Here is a 13,658-nt window from a genome sequence, read left to right as displayed (position 1 = left end):
TTAGAAAAATCCGTAATTGGTATTGGGGAGTACTTGAGGAAAAGTATCGTTACTCGTAATCTGGCTGCATAAAATGGTAACAGTGCATCCCTAGTATATTTATTTGATCTGGATTCATTATTGAAAAAAGTTTGAGAGTGTAATACTGCTTTCCATGGGAGTATCGGTGATATTTGTACAATATCCTCTTCGTACAATATCCTCTTCGTCATCACAAGCAATGTGATTAATGTTTTATGTTCTTTTAAAAAAAAGTGACTTTACTTTTCTGTAGTGTCGGTAGCCAAAGTCTGAACATTTGCTGTGGAAATATTTGTGTTATTGCAACACTGTGTAAATATGTCCTTCACCTCATTCCTAAAATGAACAGATACAGCAGAAGCACATATTTACCTGTACATCGTTCACGTATCTTTCGTGCTCAGGAGCCCCAATAGCAGCTGCTCGGCTTCTCTCTCTACGTACACAGAGCGAGCGCCCTCCGACACACACGTGACCACCGCCCACCGCCCACCATGCGCCAACCTATCCGAGCAATGAGACGATGGATCATTTGTGGGGGGCGGGCCTCAGGCCGTGACATCATGGAGCGGGGGCGTGACCTGGGATAGACACATCAGGGCAATGAGTGTTGTAGGAAATGACAGAGCCGGGGGAGAGTGCATAGAAGCTGACTATACACGGCCTGCACAGTCCGGGAAGGTGAGTGTATGTGCCGCGAGAGACACCACCGACCGGGAGAGTGGGCCTCGTGGGTCATCACTTCCTTATCCTTGTGTAATACTGATTGCATGTAGGCTGACTGATCACTGCACGGAGATTTTCTGTCAGCTTCATGCCTGCTCCTCCCTGTCCTTAGATGTCTGTGTGTGTGTATATCCCCCGGAGCACACGTGCGTTTTCATCCTGTGAAGTCTACTTGTTTTTGCTGCCCTATTGGGATCTGACTCTGTGATCTCTCTTCCATCTACCTGATCTCTAGAGGGAGATGAATATGGCTCAGCTATGTGTAGTGTTGATGTGGCAGTGGCATGGTTACTTGTATGGAGCTGGTGTAAAAGGGAAAGCTGCCTGTCACTGCTGTTAGATAAAGCTGTAAGACAAACATCTGTTGAACTAATAAATGAGAACTCTGTAAACTCGGCCTTGGACTTCTCTGTCATTGTAATGGAATATGATAAGATATTTGTAGAAGTGATAACTCGCACCTGCTGTCTTTGTGATAGAGGGAGAGCTTGTGCTGGTTTCCAGAAGAGAATAACACCAAAAATGTCTTTATTTAACAATGTACTGCCAATTCTAGTATACAGATGTAACATGTTCTGCCACTCTTCCTATAGACCACTCTTCAGGCCGAGCACCCTTCCACTCTTCAGGCAGAGCACTCCTCACTTCAATCACCCTTTCACCCTTCTTGTCGACCACCCTTTCTTCTAGACCACCCCCTCCACCCTTTCTTCTAGACCACCCTTTCTTCTAGACCACCCCTTCCACCCTTTCTTCTAGACCACCTCTTCCAACCCCTCTTGTAGACCACCCTTCTTCTAGACCACCTCTTCCACCCCTCTTCTAGACCACCCCTTCCACTCTTCTTCTAGCTAGACCGCCCTTCTTATCGACTGCCTGTGCACTGTTCCTATAAATCACCCATTCATTCTTCCTGTATTTAAAGGAGAACTATGAGGTGAGTGCTTTTCACTCACCTCATAGTTCTAGCCGACCTGTGACAATGAGACTGTCACAGGTCTGCTCAGTAGATCGGGAGGTGAGCGAACACATACCGGCGTTCGCTCACCTCTCGATCCTGTCACGGCTCTCTGCCGTGACAGGGGAGGGGCTGGATTCCCCCCTCCCCGCTCCGATGCGCCAGCGCTGACTGGCGGAACAGACGGAGGAGGGGGCCGGTACAGCTGGCTCTGCGGAATACTGCGGCGTCTCAGTATACCGCGAGCTACAGCTCGCGGTATACTGAGCTTAGGGTGACGGGAGGACGCTAGTTTGTGTCCTCCCGTTACCCTAAGGAGAACTATGGGGAAAAGCCTTAACCCCATAGTTCTCCTTTTAATAACCTGGTGTGATGATGCAGCCAATCAGAAATCCCTTTTCTTCACTCTGTCCTTAGTCTTGCACACACTTGCATTTTTGCACACAGCAGTTATGTAATGTGGGGTGTGTGATGCTGGCATTCTGCAATGCATCTGTCAAACAAGGTGAAGATCACATCTCTTGTACATGTTAGGGGAGCAATCAGCACATGTTTGATAAGAACAGAGTGTTCAGATCCTTCAGGATAAAGGTGCAATGAAGACGAAATCTTCATTTTGGTGTTGCATAAACACAGGATACGTGGTGTTACATAAATTCTCTATAGGTTGAACTCGATGGACTTTTTTCAGCCTGACTAATTATGTAACTATGCAATAAATGCAGGGTCTAAAACTGGCCACCTTACAATTATCTGCAGATTTTCTGTGGTCAGATGGAAAAGGGGCAACAGATTCCTCCATCTATACTTAACTGTGTGGATGGAGTAATCTCCACCCAGGCCAATCTGTTGCACTTTTTCCATCTGACCACAGAAAATCTGCAGATAATTGTACGGTGTATGGGCACCTTTAGGCTACATTTTTCCAGCCTCCTGCATATGATTGATTTACCGCAGGAGAAATGATCTGGGAAGTATAAAAAAAGAGTTAATGTTTTCCAGATCCGGTTCTCCTGCTCTAAATGTAATTGCGTTTACGTGCATTTAGATGCAATGGGAGTATCTACTCTGCTCCTGGATGCACAGAATTCAATTTGCTCTAAATGCAGCTAAACTGCATGCACGTGCAAAGTGTGAACTATACCATTAAAAATCATTATATTTATTTGTAAATGTCTTCTAAAGGCATGTAATCTGAGGTTTGTCAATGCCAGTGTGAATGAGGCCTAAAGGTATCCACGGACAGATCTGAGCTAATAATCGCCTGATCTGGCCCATTTTAGCACGTAGCTACAGATGCCTTCTGCTGACCTTCAGATTTTGGAGTTGTATGTTCTTAGGTGACTGGTAGTGATATGCAGTGACTTGGTGGTAACCGAGTTTGCCCAAGCAAGACTTAGTGACACACCCCTCTCCGGAACCCAATCGATGGTGGCTAGGGCATTCCTGCCCACAGCTGCACTTATTAAAGGGATTGGGGAATGCTCTGCAACAGATTGGGCCAGGAAAGGGGTGTGCTACCCACCACAGTCTTGGATGAACTTTGTTCACACCAAGCCCACACACATCCCAAGTGACTGGTAAGTTAACAGATAGAAGGCAATTGGGAGGGACTGGCTACTCTCAGCTCTCTTTCCTCCCATGAAACTGGACATACATACATGCATGTTTATAGAACTAATGCTAAAAATAAAATAACATGGTGACCAATTGATGAGCCATCATCTAAAATATGTGACTGGAGTGTTGTCCATTTACTGGTTCTTTTATCTATTTCTGTCATGTAGACAACCCCTTGTGTAACCAATGTCTGTAAACACTCTCAAGCTGGTGGTGACGGGAGATGACTTTGGTTACTGTCCTCGCAGAGATGTTGGCATCTTGGAGTGTTTCCGTGCTGGAGCTATCTCTAATGTATCTTTGCTGGTCAATGGAAACTCAGCAGCTAGTGCAGCTAGCTTAGCAAACAGGTGAGAGACAGATGATGTGTTGTGTGAATATAAGACTAAGGTTTTAGCTAATGCAGTCATGCTTACCTTTGCACATACTTTATAGTCAACCAACATAAACTTGTGGGATCTTGCGTCAGCAGTTGCCACGTTTGCATGCTTTCATAGTATTTATCATCCCAAGTGTGACTCCACACCCAGCTAACAACCCTTGTATTCCTTATCATCAGGGTATAACAGATGTTCAGAAGAAACACCTAGTAAAACGTTATTAAATGGTCAGTCCAGTAACAACTGATCATTTAGTTTTGCACAGACATCTGGTTTTTCATCATTCAGGTACTCTATTTGGGAGATAATATGCACTTGAATTCCCTGGTCTGTGTAGCAGCTGTGCCCATAACCAGTGGGTGATCTTCCCAAATCATCTTCTTTTACAGCACATTAGAGACCAGCACCTCCTCTACCAGGAACAGGAAACACATCACCACAAACCTTTAAAGGAAGTCCTTCTACAGCATTGGACAGTGTTTTGTGTTTCCTGTGTCCGGAAAAGATATAATTGGAACATGGTAAAAGGCAGATCAGCCCAAGGCTCTCATCTGCAGTCCCCCTAGCACCCCCTTTTTTCATCACCTTCCTTGGTGGGGGGTGGTCTCTCGTCCATCTTTGCTGCGTAAATTGTCGGCGCTATATACATACCTGTAATAAATAAATAAATAGAAGTAGACTTAATTTAAAAGTATTTGGTAGATCACAAAGAGTAAATATGATGCACTTCACTTGCATCCTATCCAGCAGACTAAAACTTTATATATATATATAATATTTTTTTTTTTTAATATACCACTATGTTTTTTTAGATGTTGGCTTAAGAGATGGATGCCCAGGTATTTTATTACCATGACTTCTCGCTTTCTCCCATATCCCTCATATACTGTACTTTGTAGTCTTCCTTCATTTTTCTTGTTTCTAGAGGATTTCTCTCTCGTGCACATAATGAATACACATGTGTAACATACAGGTACATGTATATAGACATATACCCACTTAGGGCTCAGGAACCCTAATAATCTAAATGCATTCAGTTTACCAATATCCGTTTGGCAATTGCATCTGCGTTGTTCTTCAGGGACAGGGACTCGCAATATATTAAACCTAGTGGATCAGCACAGCAGCCTGTCAAAAAGCATTTTTAGAGTGAGGTGAACAACGGGCACACTTGTATTTCTTTCATTGTAAGTTTACTGTATTATATGGAACCAGTTTAATGTATAGTTTCATGGGACCTCAGTGGCTATTAAGGTATTCACTGTGTGATTTTTGCCACCGCAATGAAAGGGGATAAATCAGCAGGATTATCTGTTTAGTATGACTACCTCATCTGACCTAGAAAAAGTGCGTCACAGATCTGTGTGAATCAAGCCAACCATTAGTTCCATGTACTTTTATCCTAGTACAAGTTTGCTTGGGTCATACAAATAAGAGAACAAAAGTCTTTTATTGTCTGACACAGGATGATACGCAGGCGTGATGTTCTAAAATAAAAACTGTTTGCCTTTTCCAATTAGCTATAATATGCCAATTGGTCTGCATGCCAATCTCTCAGAAGGAATCCCAGTATGTGGAGAACTTCAGCACAATTCCACCCTTGTCAGTGCTCAGGGGGTCTTCCGTGGTAAGATGGGCATCCGAAAAGCATTAGCACAAGGTCTTCTCAACATGACAGAGGTGGGTATATGATATATAATGATTAGATGGTGATTTTCTGTACCAATCTGTTGGTAAAATAACCAAAAGTATATAGATATTACTTACCACATGTTTACCTGGCAGGTTCGCCAGGAGCTGTGTGCTCAAGTCAGACTGTTCCGGGAGTTGACAGGACAGAATCCACAGCATATGGATGGACATCAACATGTTCATGTGTTACCAAGTAAGCTATGGGGAGAAAACCATATATAGGAACCTGCAAAAAAGCATAGGACCTTATGTATCAATATGTGTGATGGAGCACATCTAGAGTTACTTCTTCTTGGCCAACAGTCAGCATTAGGCCTGCCTTAAAGTGTATGAATAGCCAAAAACATTTGTTTTGGGTAGAGAAGGGAAGGGTTAAAACCCCTCTGTTTAATTTTTCCGGTCTAAGCACCATTGGGGAAATTTCCCCTCACTAATTATCCCAGACCCAACAGGAAATCTCCCTCTTAGATCGGTGTCACCATCACAGATGTCCCCACTGGAAGATTTCCCCTTACCTCTTCTTTTGGGGGCAACTATAAAATTTCCGATTTTCTTCATTGGGGACAATGGTCACCAGTACAATTTTATAAGGGCGAATCTTCTTAATGTGGGCACAGGCACAAATAAAAACTTGACACTATGTCTCACTCATCGCCACTCTATCCAAAACTTAAAAGAAATAAACATTTGCCTAGACATACTCTTTAAAAGTCTGGAGTTATCAGTCATGTTAGATCTCCCCACCCCCACCTGAGATAGGATGGCTAGTGCTGCCAAATGCTACCATAGTTGTGAGATGGTCACCCTCCTCATTCCTTTGAAAAAGGGACAGATTAGTCAGTTGATCATCTCGTGTGTTCCTGTGGAAGTAGGTTTACATCGGTGTGACTGGATTCAGGGAGAACTAATGGAGTTTTACAGAGGTGTGAAGGAATCATTTTGAAGGAATCCTCCCTGAGAAAAATATAGAAGGCTGTGATTGCTGTCATTGACCTGAAACAAATATGCAAGTCAGTAAAGTCAGAATTCCCTATCTGCTTATCTGTTCTGGGTTAGCACCCAAAAGTACTGAAGCAAGAGGCTTAGCATGACAGCCAGCCAGGCAGGAAGAAGTTGCAGCACCAGAAGCCAGCATTGGCTGCCTCCATGTTTTTCTTAAGAAAGTGTTTTTATAAGGGTAGAGCACTATTTGTATTATTTTACCCTATTATATACACTCCCCGTGGATGGATTCTCTCCTGATCACTGCAGTACAGAGCAGATGTCACCGCTGTGACATCAGTGTCCATACTGTTTTTTTCCTGCAATCACCAAACCCCATGCCAGTCTATGTGGAATCGGATGTAAACGGACATGTGTCAGTTTTACATATGATTACCCCAGATCCGGTCCGATGAAACGGATCTCTGACCCGTTTGTTTTTCCGGACCTGGCCAGAGGCGGGGGTAACGGGTGTAAACGGACGCCCATCCATTTACACAGGGCTGCTTATAGACTTGCATTGAGCATCTGATCGGGTCTGCCTGAAAAACTAATGGGTGGACCCAATCGGACTGCCCATGTGAAAGGCATATTTGCGTGGTATTCCGTTAACCTACCTGTGTGCTTTTCTGTTTGGCAAATGTGATGTTTATTTATTTATGGATGGCTGAGAAACTTTACAAACTTGGCTTGCATGGTTTTGTTATAAATCAGAAGTGGGGGGAATGGATTTTCGTTTTAAATGTACACTTATCTATTTAACAGGAATCCGAGAGGAGTTTGCACAAGTGCTGCATGAACATGGGATCCCCTATACCCGTGTTCCTGTGGAAATAGGTTTACATCGGTGTGGCTGGATTCAGGGAGAACTAATGGAGTTTTACAGAGGTGTGGAGAATGATGCCTTAAACACAGTGGACGTTTTCAAGAATCATGGCATCCGGTGAGAATTGCTGCTGAATTTATGGAGTTTACAGGGACCTCCATGTGGCTATATTATGGGATCAGTACTGAAGGTCATTGATTACTAAGAGGAAAATAAAAACTGAGAAAGTATTGCATCCAGAGGATCGATATAACGGCCTATCGGCAATGGCAGCCCATGTATTTCTCTTGTGAGGTTTATTTTAAGCGCCGCTGCATGAGGTCTTCGCCCTGGAACTAGCGTGGTTCATGAGTCTAAAGTAAGATATACGCCTGTGGGATGAACAAAGAAAATATAACCGATTCCTCCATCCATATTGACCGATTCCTCCATCCATATATAGAGTGGATGGATGAATCTCCTGCTGTGAGCTTTGTCGTCTGACAGCAGCGACACCCACTGTCAGAATACCCAATGGGTGCTTGCAGCTGATTTGGCTGCAAGCACCGCTCAGTCGAATTTCCAACGTGTTCCTTTGGCTAAAGTCGCTCTAAAGATTGACTACTGTTGAAGGGATAGGGTCACCAACGGAGCAAATTTGGGCCAGATTCATTCCGTGTGTACCCAGCTTTAGAATGGCAGCTTCCATCAAAGGCTTCCTAAAATGTACTTTTGTAAAATGGTTCCTTTTAAAGAGAGCCAATCTGTGTTATTAGACTTTTTTGAATACTTGTATCAATATTTAGATATATATTAGGAATTTGAATATGCCAGATGACCCCGCTCGGAGCGCCGCACACCGAGCAGCAGTGACGCGACGCTCGGCGAGGTAAGTAAGATGACGCGCTGGCGCTGACTCGAGTATAAGCCGAGGGGGGCACTTTTCACCCAAAAAAATGGGCTGAAAATCTCAGCTTATACTCGAGTATATACGGTAAGTTATTAATACTGTTCTAGTTTATTTTATAAACTTTCTATATTTACCCTGTTTTTAGTCTTACTTTTTGGCTTCAGAGTCAGAAGTTACCTTAATAGAGAGCCGTGACAGGATTGAGAGGTGAGCGAATGCCGGTATGTGTTCGCTCACCTCCCGATCTACTGAGCCGACCTGTGACAGTCTCATTGTCACAGGTCGGCTAGAACTATGAGGTGAGTGAAAAGCACTCACCTCATAGTTTTCCTTTTTAATGTTCTTTCTATTCAAGTATTTTTTACAACTTTTTTTGTTTTGTTTTTGTTTTGGATAGAGAGGGAAAGGGTGAGAACCTGTCTGATTTTATTGCTATCAGGGGGCTCCATTAAATAAAATGATCATCACTTCCTGTCCTGCTGACAGCATTTTACTAGACAGGAAGTGAGGCTAACTCTCCAAAAAAGCACTCACCTCATAGTTCTCCTTTAAGAGTGTCAGTTGCTGTGCTTATAACCAGCTGACCCCACACATTTGTCTCTCAGTATCATAACTAGAGGTGCACCGAAATGAAAATGTCAAAAACAAAACCGAAATGGAAAAAAATGTCAGGCTGAAACCAAAACCCACATTTTTTTTTTTTCTAACCTTTTCAATTTTTAAAAAATGATTTTATTTTTTGATAAACGTTTTAAACTTTTATATATTTCGTTTTTATTTTTTTACTTTACTGTCGGGGGCTCTGGGAAAATATATTGGGGATCTAAACAGACCCCTGATATTTCCATTTTAAAATAGAAAAAGGAATTGAGAACACAGAGTCCTCAATCTCTCTTTCTGTAGCCCCCGTTATACATGGACAGGAATGCTCTATACTGAGTGTCCCTGATCATTCATAACATGTGGAGATAGAATGTTTACCATGTCCACAATCTTGAATGAACAGGAAGTGATGTAGCTCATCACATACTATGTCATCAATTATTTTCCAACACTCAGAGATTACTGATCGCTGAGTGCTTGTACCCGCTCTCCATCCTGACACGCTGTCACAGGAGGCTGAGCGAGCAGTGCAGGGAGGAGAGCTCGGTCTCCTCTGACAGGTGACTCCTCCTCCGTCGGCCCGGCATCCTGTGACAGCTGACAGTTGTCTCCGCCCACACCCCCCTGCTCTCCTGATCTGTCACAGATTGCTGGGTGGTGCGGGAGGAGAGCTCAGCCTCCTGTGACAGATCAGGAGAGTGGCGGTTTGGGAGCAGAGTCAGCTGTCCCACATCGCTGCTTTCCTAGTCTGTCACAGGAGGTTGAGCGGTGTGGGAGGAGAGATGCTCACATCGCTCTCCTCCCGCACCGCTCGGCCACCTGTGACAGTTTCTCTCCTCCCTGCTGGGACACAGAGCAGCGCCCAGTGGGGAGGAGAGAAAACAAGGGTGCACCGCTATTTTGGGGGAAAGATGGCACTTTCGGCATTTTGCCAAAAGTGCCATTTTCGGCCGATATGTTTCGACGGGGGAAATTTCAATGCATCTCTAATCATAACAGCATGAAATAACAGAGCCCTGTAGTTGTCTGCATTGCACCTAATGGGGGGTCCTACTATTGACATGACCGTGTAAAGAGTGTCAGCTCATTCTTTAATGCATCATTGTTCAGGCCACTGACTTTAAAGTTATTGACACCATTGAATCAGAATGGCAGCCAGGCCAGTAGAATTTCAGTGGCAGTCTACATGTTTCTGTGAACACGTTCTTTGTTCAAGGGCGATTATCAATGAGTAGTCCTTCACCTGGAAAGTGAAGGCAGCAATAAAGCTGCTGGTCCTCTTTGGAATGATGGATCAGCGGCAACATTTTATCCCTGGCTTAGACAGTATTTGACTGTGGTGGATGTCAGGATATAATGATCCTGAAATCTTCCAACATGTAGACAGTTGAACTCAGTGAAGAATAGCAAGCACTTCTATGTGGGAATACAGGGCCAGCTTTGTTTACTGTACATAAAACCTCGACTTATATCTTGCTAATTTCTTGCTTAACCAATTAAAGGCAAAGTTGGCTCTTTGGAAATAAATTGAATATACGCGCTCTTCTTCATGAAAGAAAAATGTACATTTTATTATGTTTTTGTTTTGGAGCCAGTCAAGCATTGCAACCACAATCAGTGGATCACAGGTGCAATGCTTTGGCTCCTGCAGACTCTTTCTCCCCTGTCCGAGGTATGAGCATTCAGTAACATGGACAGGAGGAAGAATGCATGGTCTACAAGTGCGGTGATGTTGCAATGTTACCATGTTTCACCCTGAATATGTGTGTAACGTGGAACACATTACAAAAGGTAAACTTAGCCTTTAGGCAGTGTATAGAGCAGAGTTAGGCAGTCTCAGCCCTCCAGCTGTTGCGGAACTACAAGTCCCATGAGGCCACAGCCATGACTCCCAGAGACAGATGCATGGTGAATTTGTCGTTTCAGCATAGTTGGAGTGCCAAGGTTGTCTACCCCTGGTATTGATGATGATCAAGGTACAGAGACTGTTGGCGATCAATCTGAAACTTTTTTTTGTGTCTTGGGTAGAGTGGAGATGGTTAGAACTTCTGTGCGAGGAAAGTGCGAGGAAATTGCTCTCATGGGGACACAACCATTTTCAATCTACTAGAAACGGTTTCACCCCATCTCTGGCCCTATTGGGGGCATTTCCCCTCACTTTTGTTTAGGCTGACATTTGTCAGGCTGTCAGTTTTGAAATTTTCCTTCACTTCGTGTTCTGTGAAATAGACAGGAAGTAAGGGAACATTTCCTAAATGAGGACACAGCCAGCAATGAGAAGATGGTGCAGGTTTAGCTATCCTTCCACACTAATCAAGAAATGGAAAAAAAAGATTTGGCATTTTATTATAATGTTAATATCCTTTCCTGTTTCTGCTTTTTATTGCAGGTGGCCAGACCTATATATTGGTCTTAGCACAATGGGAAAGAATATGACCATAAGTAACATTCAGCAAGCCTTGGACTATAGTGTTGAGTCTCTTCAGAGCTGCCAAGCCCCACACAGTCCGCCCTCCCACTCCCGCACCAGTATCAGTATTGAACTAATGACTCATCCTGGCTACCCCAGCGTCCCCCCGGAAGGAGGCTGTGGAGAAGGTCCGGATGACTTCTCTCAATCATGGGAGCGTCTGCACGAAATGGAAATCTTGAAAAATCCCCTACTGCACAGTTACTTCAGCGAGAAGGGGGTACACTTGTGCTCTTTTAAGGACCTTTAGTCTTTGGGAGAGAGACAATGGGTCGGTGATGTCATGTGACTTCCTACACTTTACAGTGAACGGTGCTATAAAAGAACAGCCAGAGTGAACTGCAGATATAAATTAGGTTTTGTCTGTATGAATTTTAAATATATGCAGCCACTACATAGAAGCAAATCATATATTACCTCAAACACTATCCTTTTTAAAAGACATCAAACTACATCTACTGGTCGTGTGTAAGTTAAAGAAGAACTGCGGGTTTTCATTTGCAAGGGTTAAGTGCCTGTTCTGGTCTAGGGGTACAAACAAGAGGGTTAGTTTTGTAATTTCTGCCGTTCCTCTTTAACAAACCTAACTAGTGATAGAATAAAATTTGTAGGTACATCTCTTTGAAATCAGGGTCAGAAAATTGAATGTTTGTAATGGCTTTATAGAAAAAATGTTTGTCCTAAAACAGCTGCAATCCACATTACCTCTACTGAAGCATTGTACGTAGATTAAATATCAAAGAGCAAAGGGACAAAACTATCAGCACTTTCTTGCTAGTCGAAGAGCAATACGGTTACCATTAGGTGTACTGACTGCAAGTGTGCAGTTTTCTTACGATTATGTTCCAGTGCACTATTGTTTGTCTTTTGTGTTGCATGTAACATACAAAAAATCACCTCTTTCTAATTTTGTTTGTTTTGAGAATTGCTCAGTATTTTCAATATTGGGAATAATGTGCCAAAAAAGACTGTAAGAAGGAAAAACTGTTTGTTTTTGTTGCCAATTGCAACAAATATTTTCTAAGGACCACTTGAAAAATTACACCTGGAATCTGATTGTCATGGACAGCAAGAACAGTTTTCCCTTCATCCAGTCTTTTTGAATTTGGCCCAATGTCTTTTTTGATTTTTTTTCCCCCTCTTTCATTTGTTTCCTATATTTTTGTGGTTCCATCCAAAGCTCTATCAACACAACAACAAAGTATTTGCAAAGTGTTGCTGCATGGGGTTCATCAGGCCCCTTTCACGCAGGCACCTTCAGTTCTGATCAGGAGGGAGCCTCTGCACGGATCTTCTCCTGATGGGAACAGATGACACCATTGTTAGGGATTTATTTTATATTATGTAGATTGCAACAGTCAACACTCAATAGTAAGTGGGAACACCCAAAACTCCTATGTAGTCAGTAGTTGTGGCATGAGGGTTCTGGCTGTTGAAGTATCCAAGATCTAGAAGTACTGTAAGAGAGATAAGGCCGGACTTGGTGCAAACTCAGTTCTCCTGAGATCACCCAAGCCCACTTAAAATTCTGACCACCACTCCCTCCTCCTGATGTATTTGTCTTGTCCCCGGTACAGAAAATGGTGGGAGATCCAAAATTTTAAAGCGGTTACTGGAACAGGAATAGAGGTGAAATCTTCCAGTAGGACCCATGTTTTGGTGCTGTAAGAGGTGATTTCCACCTCCTGTAGAGAAATGTCCTCTTACTTCCTGTTGTCTTTCAGGACAGAAGTGAAGAGAAAACGACACTGCAAAAAAATGAAAATACTAATTAAATGTTTTGACTTTAGAAACACTTCACAATGATGAACTCTTTACTGAGGGCCCATTCACACCACATCCAGATCATCTCCAGACCAGATTGTTTCTGGACCCAAAATGCGTCCTAATGTATCCCTATGCTACTTGTGGCCTCTGTTCACACCAGCACAGTCCGTTCCACACCAGACCAGAAATACTGCTTGTCCTATTTTGTCTGGTCTGGAACTGTGGGCAGGCTCACACCATTTTCTGGACCAGATCTGGTCCAAAAATGGTCTGAGCCTGCCCTTTTATAAGGATGTATATTCTAGTTCTGGTGAGTTAGATTACTGGAAGAAGTTGGTACTGATGAAGTAAGGCAAGAGCTTCAAACCAGTTTTGTGTTCAGCAATCTGTGTTGTTAACCACAGGCCATACTTTAACCGGATCTACTGCTTTAGGGTTTGCTGAGGTGACACAGATTAGACTGTAGCAAGAACTATTTTACTCTTCCTTGTTTATACTAGGTTACGACATATAGTATTGCAAAATAACCCAGTTGATTAACTCGTTTAGGCTCTCACTGCAGGTTACAAGTGATATGTCTACAGTGCAGCTAGATACAGGAAAGGTTGCGTTAACATATGTGTGGGCTTAGGGTTTTAAAAAAATAGTTTTATGGTTTTGGGTGCAGAAAAGCATTTGTTTACCAGAAGAGCAGGTGCTTGAAATGTTATTTCACAGACCATTTT

General features: G+C 43.1%; 1 protein-coding gene across 1 annotated transcript; it reads left to right on the top strand.

Moving 5' to 3' along the window:
• Positions 1–615: 615 nt before the first annotated feature.
• On the top strand, positions 616–11,505 carry YDJC (YdjC homolog (bacterial)). The gene is made up of 6 exons (XM_018566035.1): positions 616–699; positions 3,489–3,675; positions 5,226–5,385; positions 5,491–5,590; positions 7,144–7,321; positions 11,086–11,505. The coding sequence occupies exons 2-6, from the start codon at positions 3,512–3,514 to the stop codon at positions 11,414–11,416; spliced, it is 933 nt and encodes a 310-aa protein (XP_018421537.1). The 5' UTR covers positions 616–699; positions 3,489–3,511; the 3' UTR covers positions 11,417–11,505.
• Positions 11,506–13,658: the final 2,153 nt, after the last annotated feature.

Source organism: Nanorana parkeri, unplaced genomic scaffold (assembly GCF_000935625.1).
Source record: "Nanorana parkeri isolate BGI_ZX_2015 unplaced genomic scaffold, ASM93562v1 scaffold909, whole genome shotgun sequence".
Taxonomy (NCBI): domain Eukaryota; kingdom Metazoa; phylum Chordata; class Amphibia; order Anura; family Dicroglossidae; genus Nanorana; species Nanorana parkeri.
This window is presented reverse-complemented; position numbering and strand designations above follow the sequence as displayed.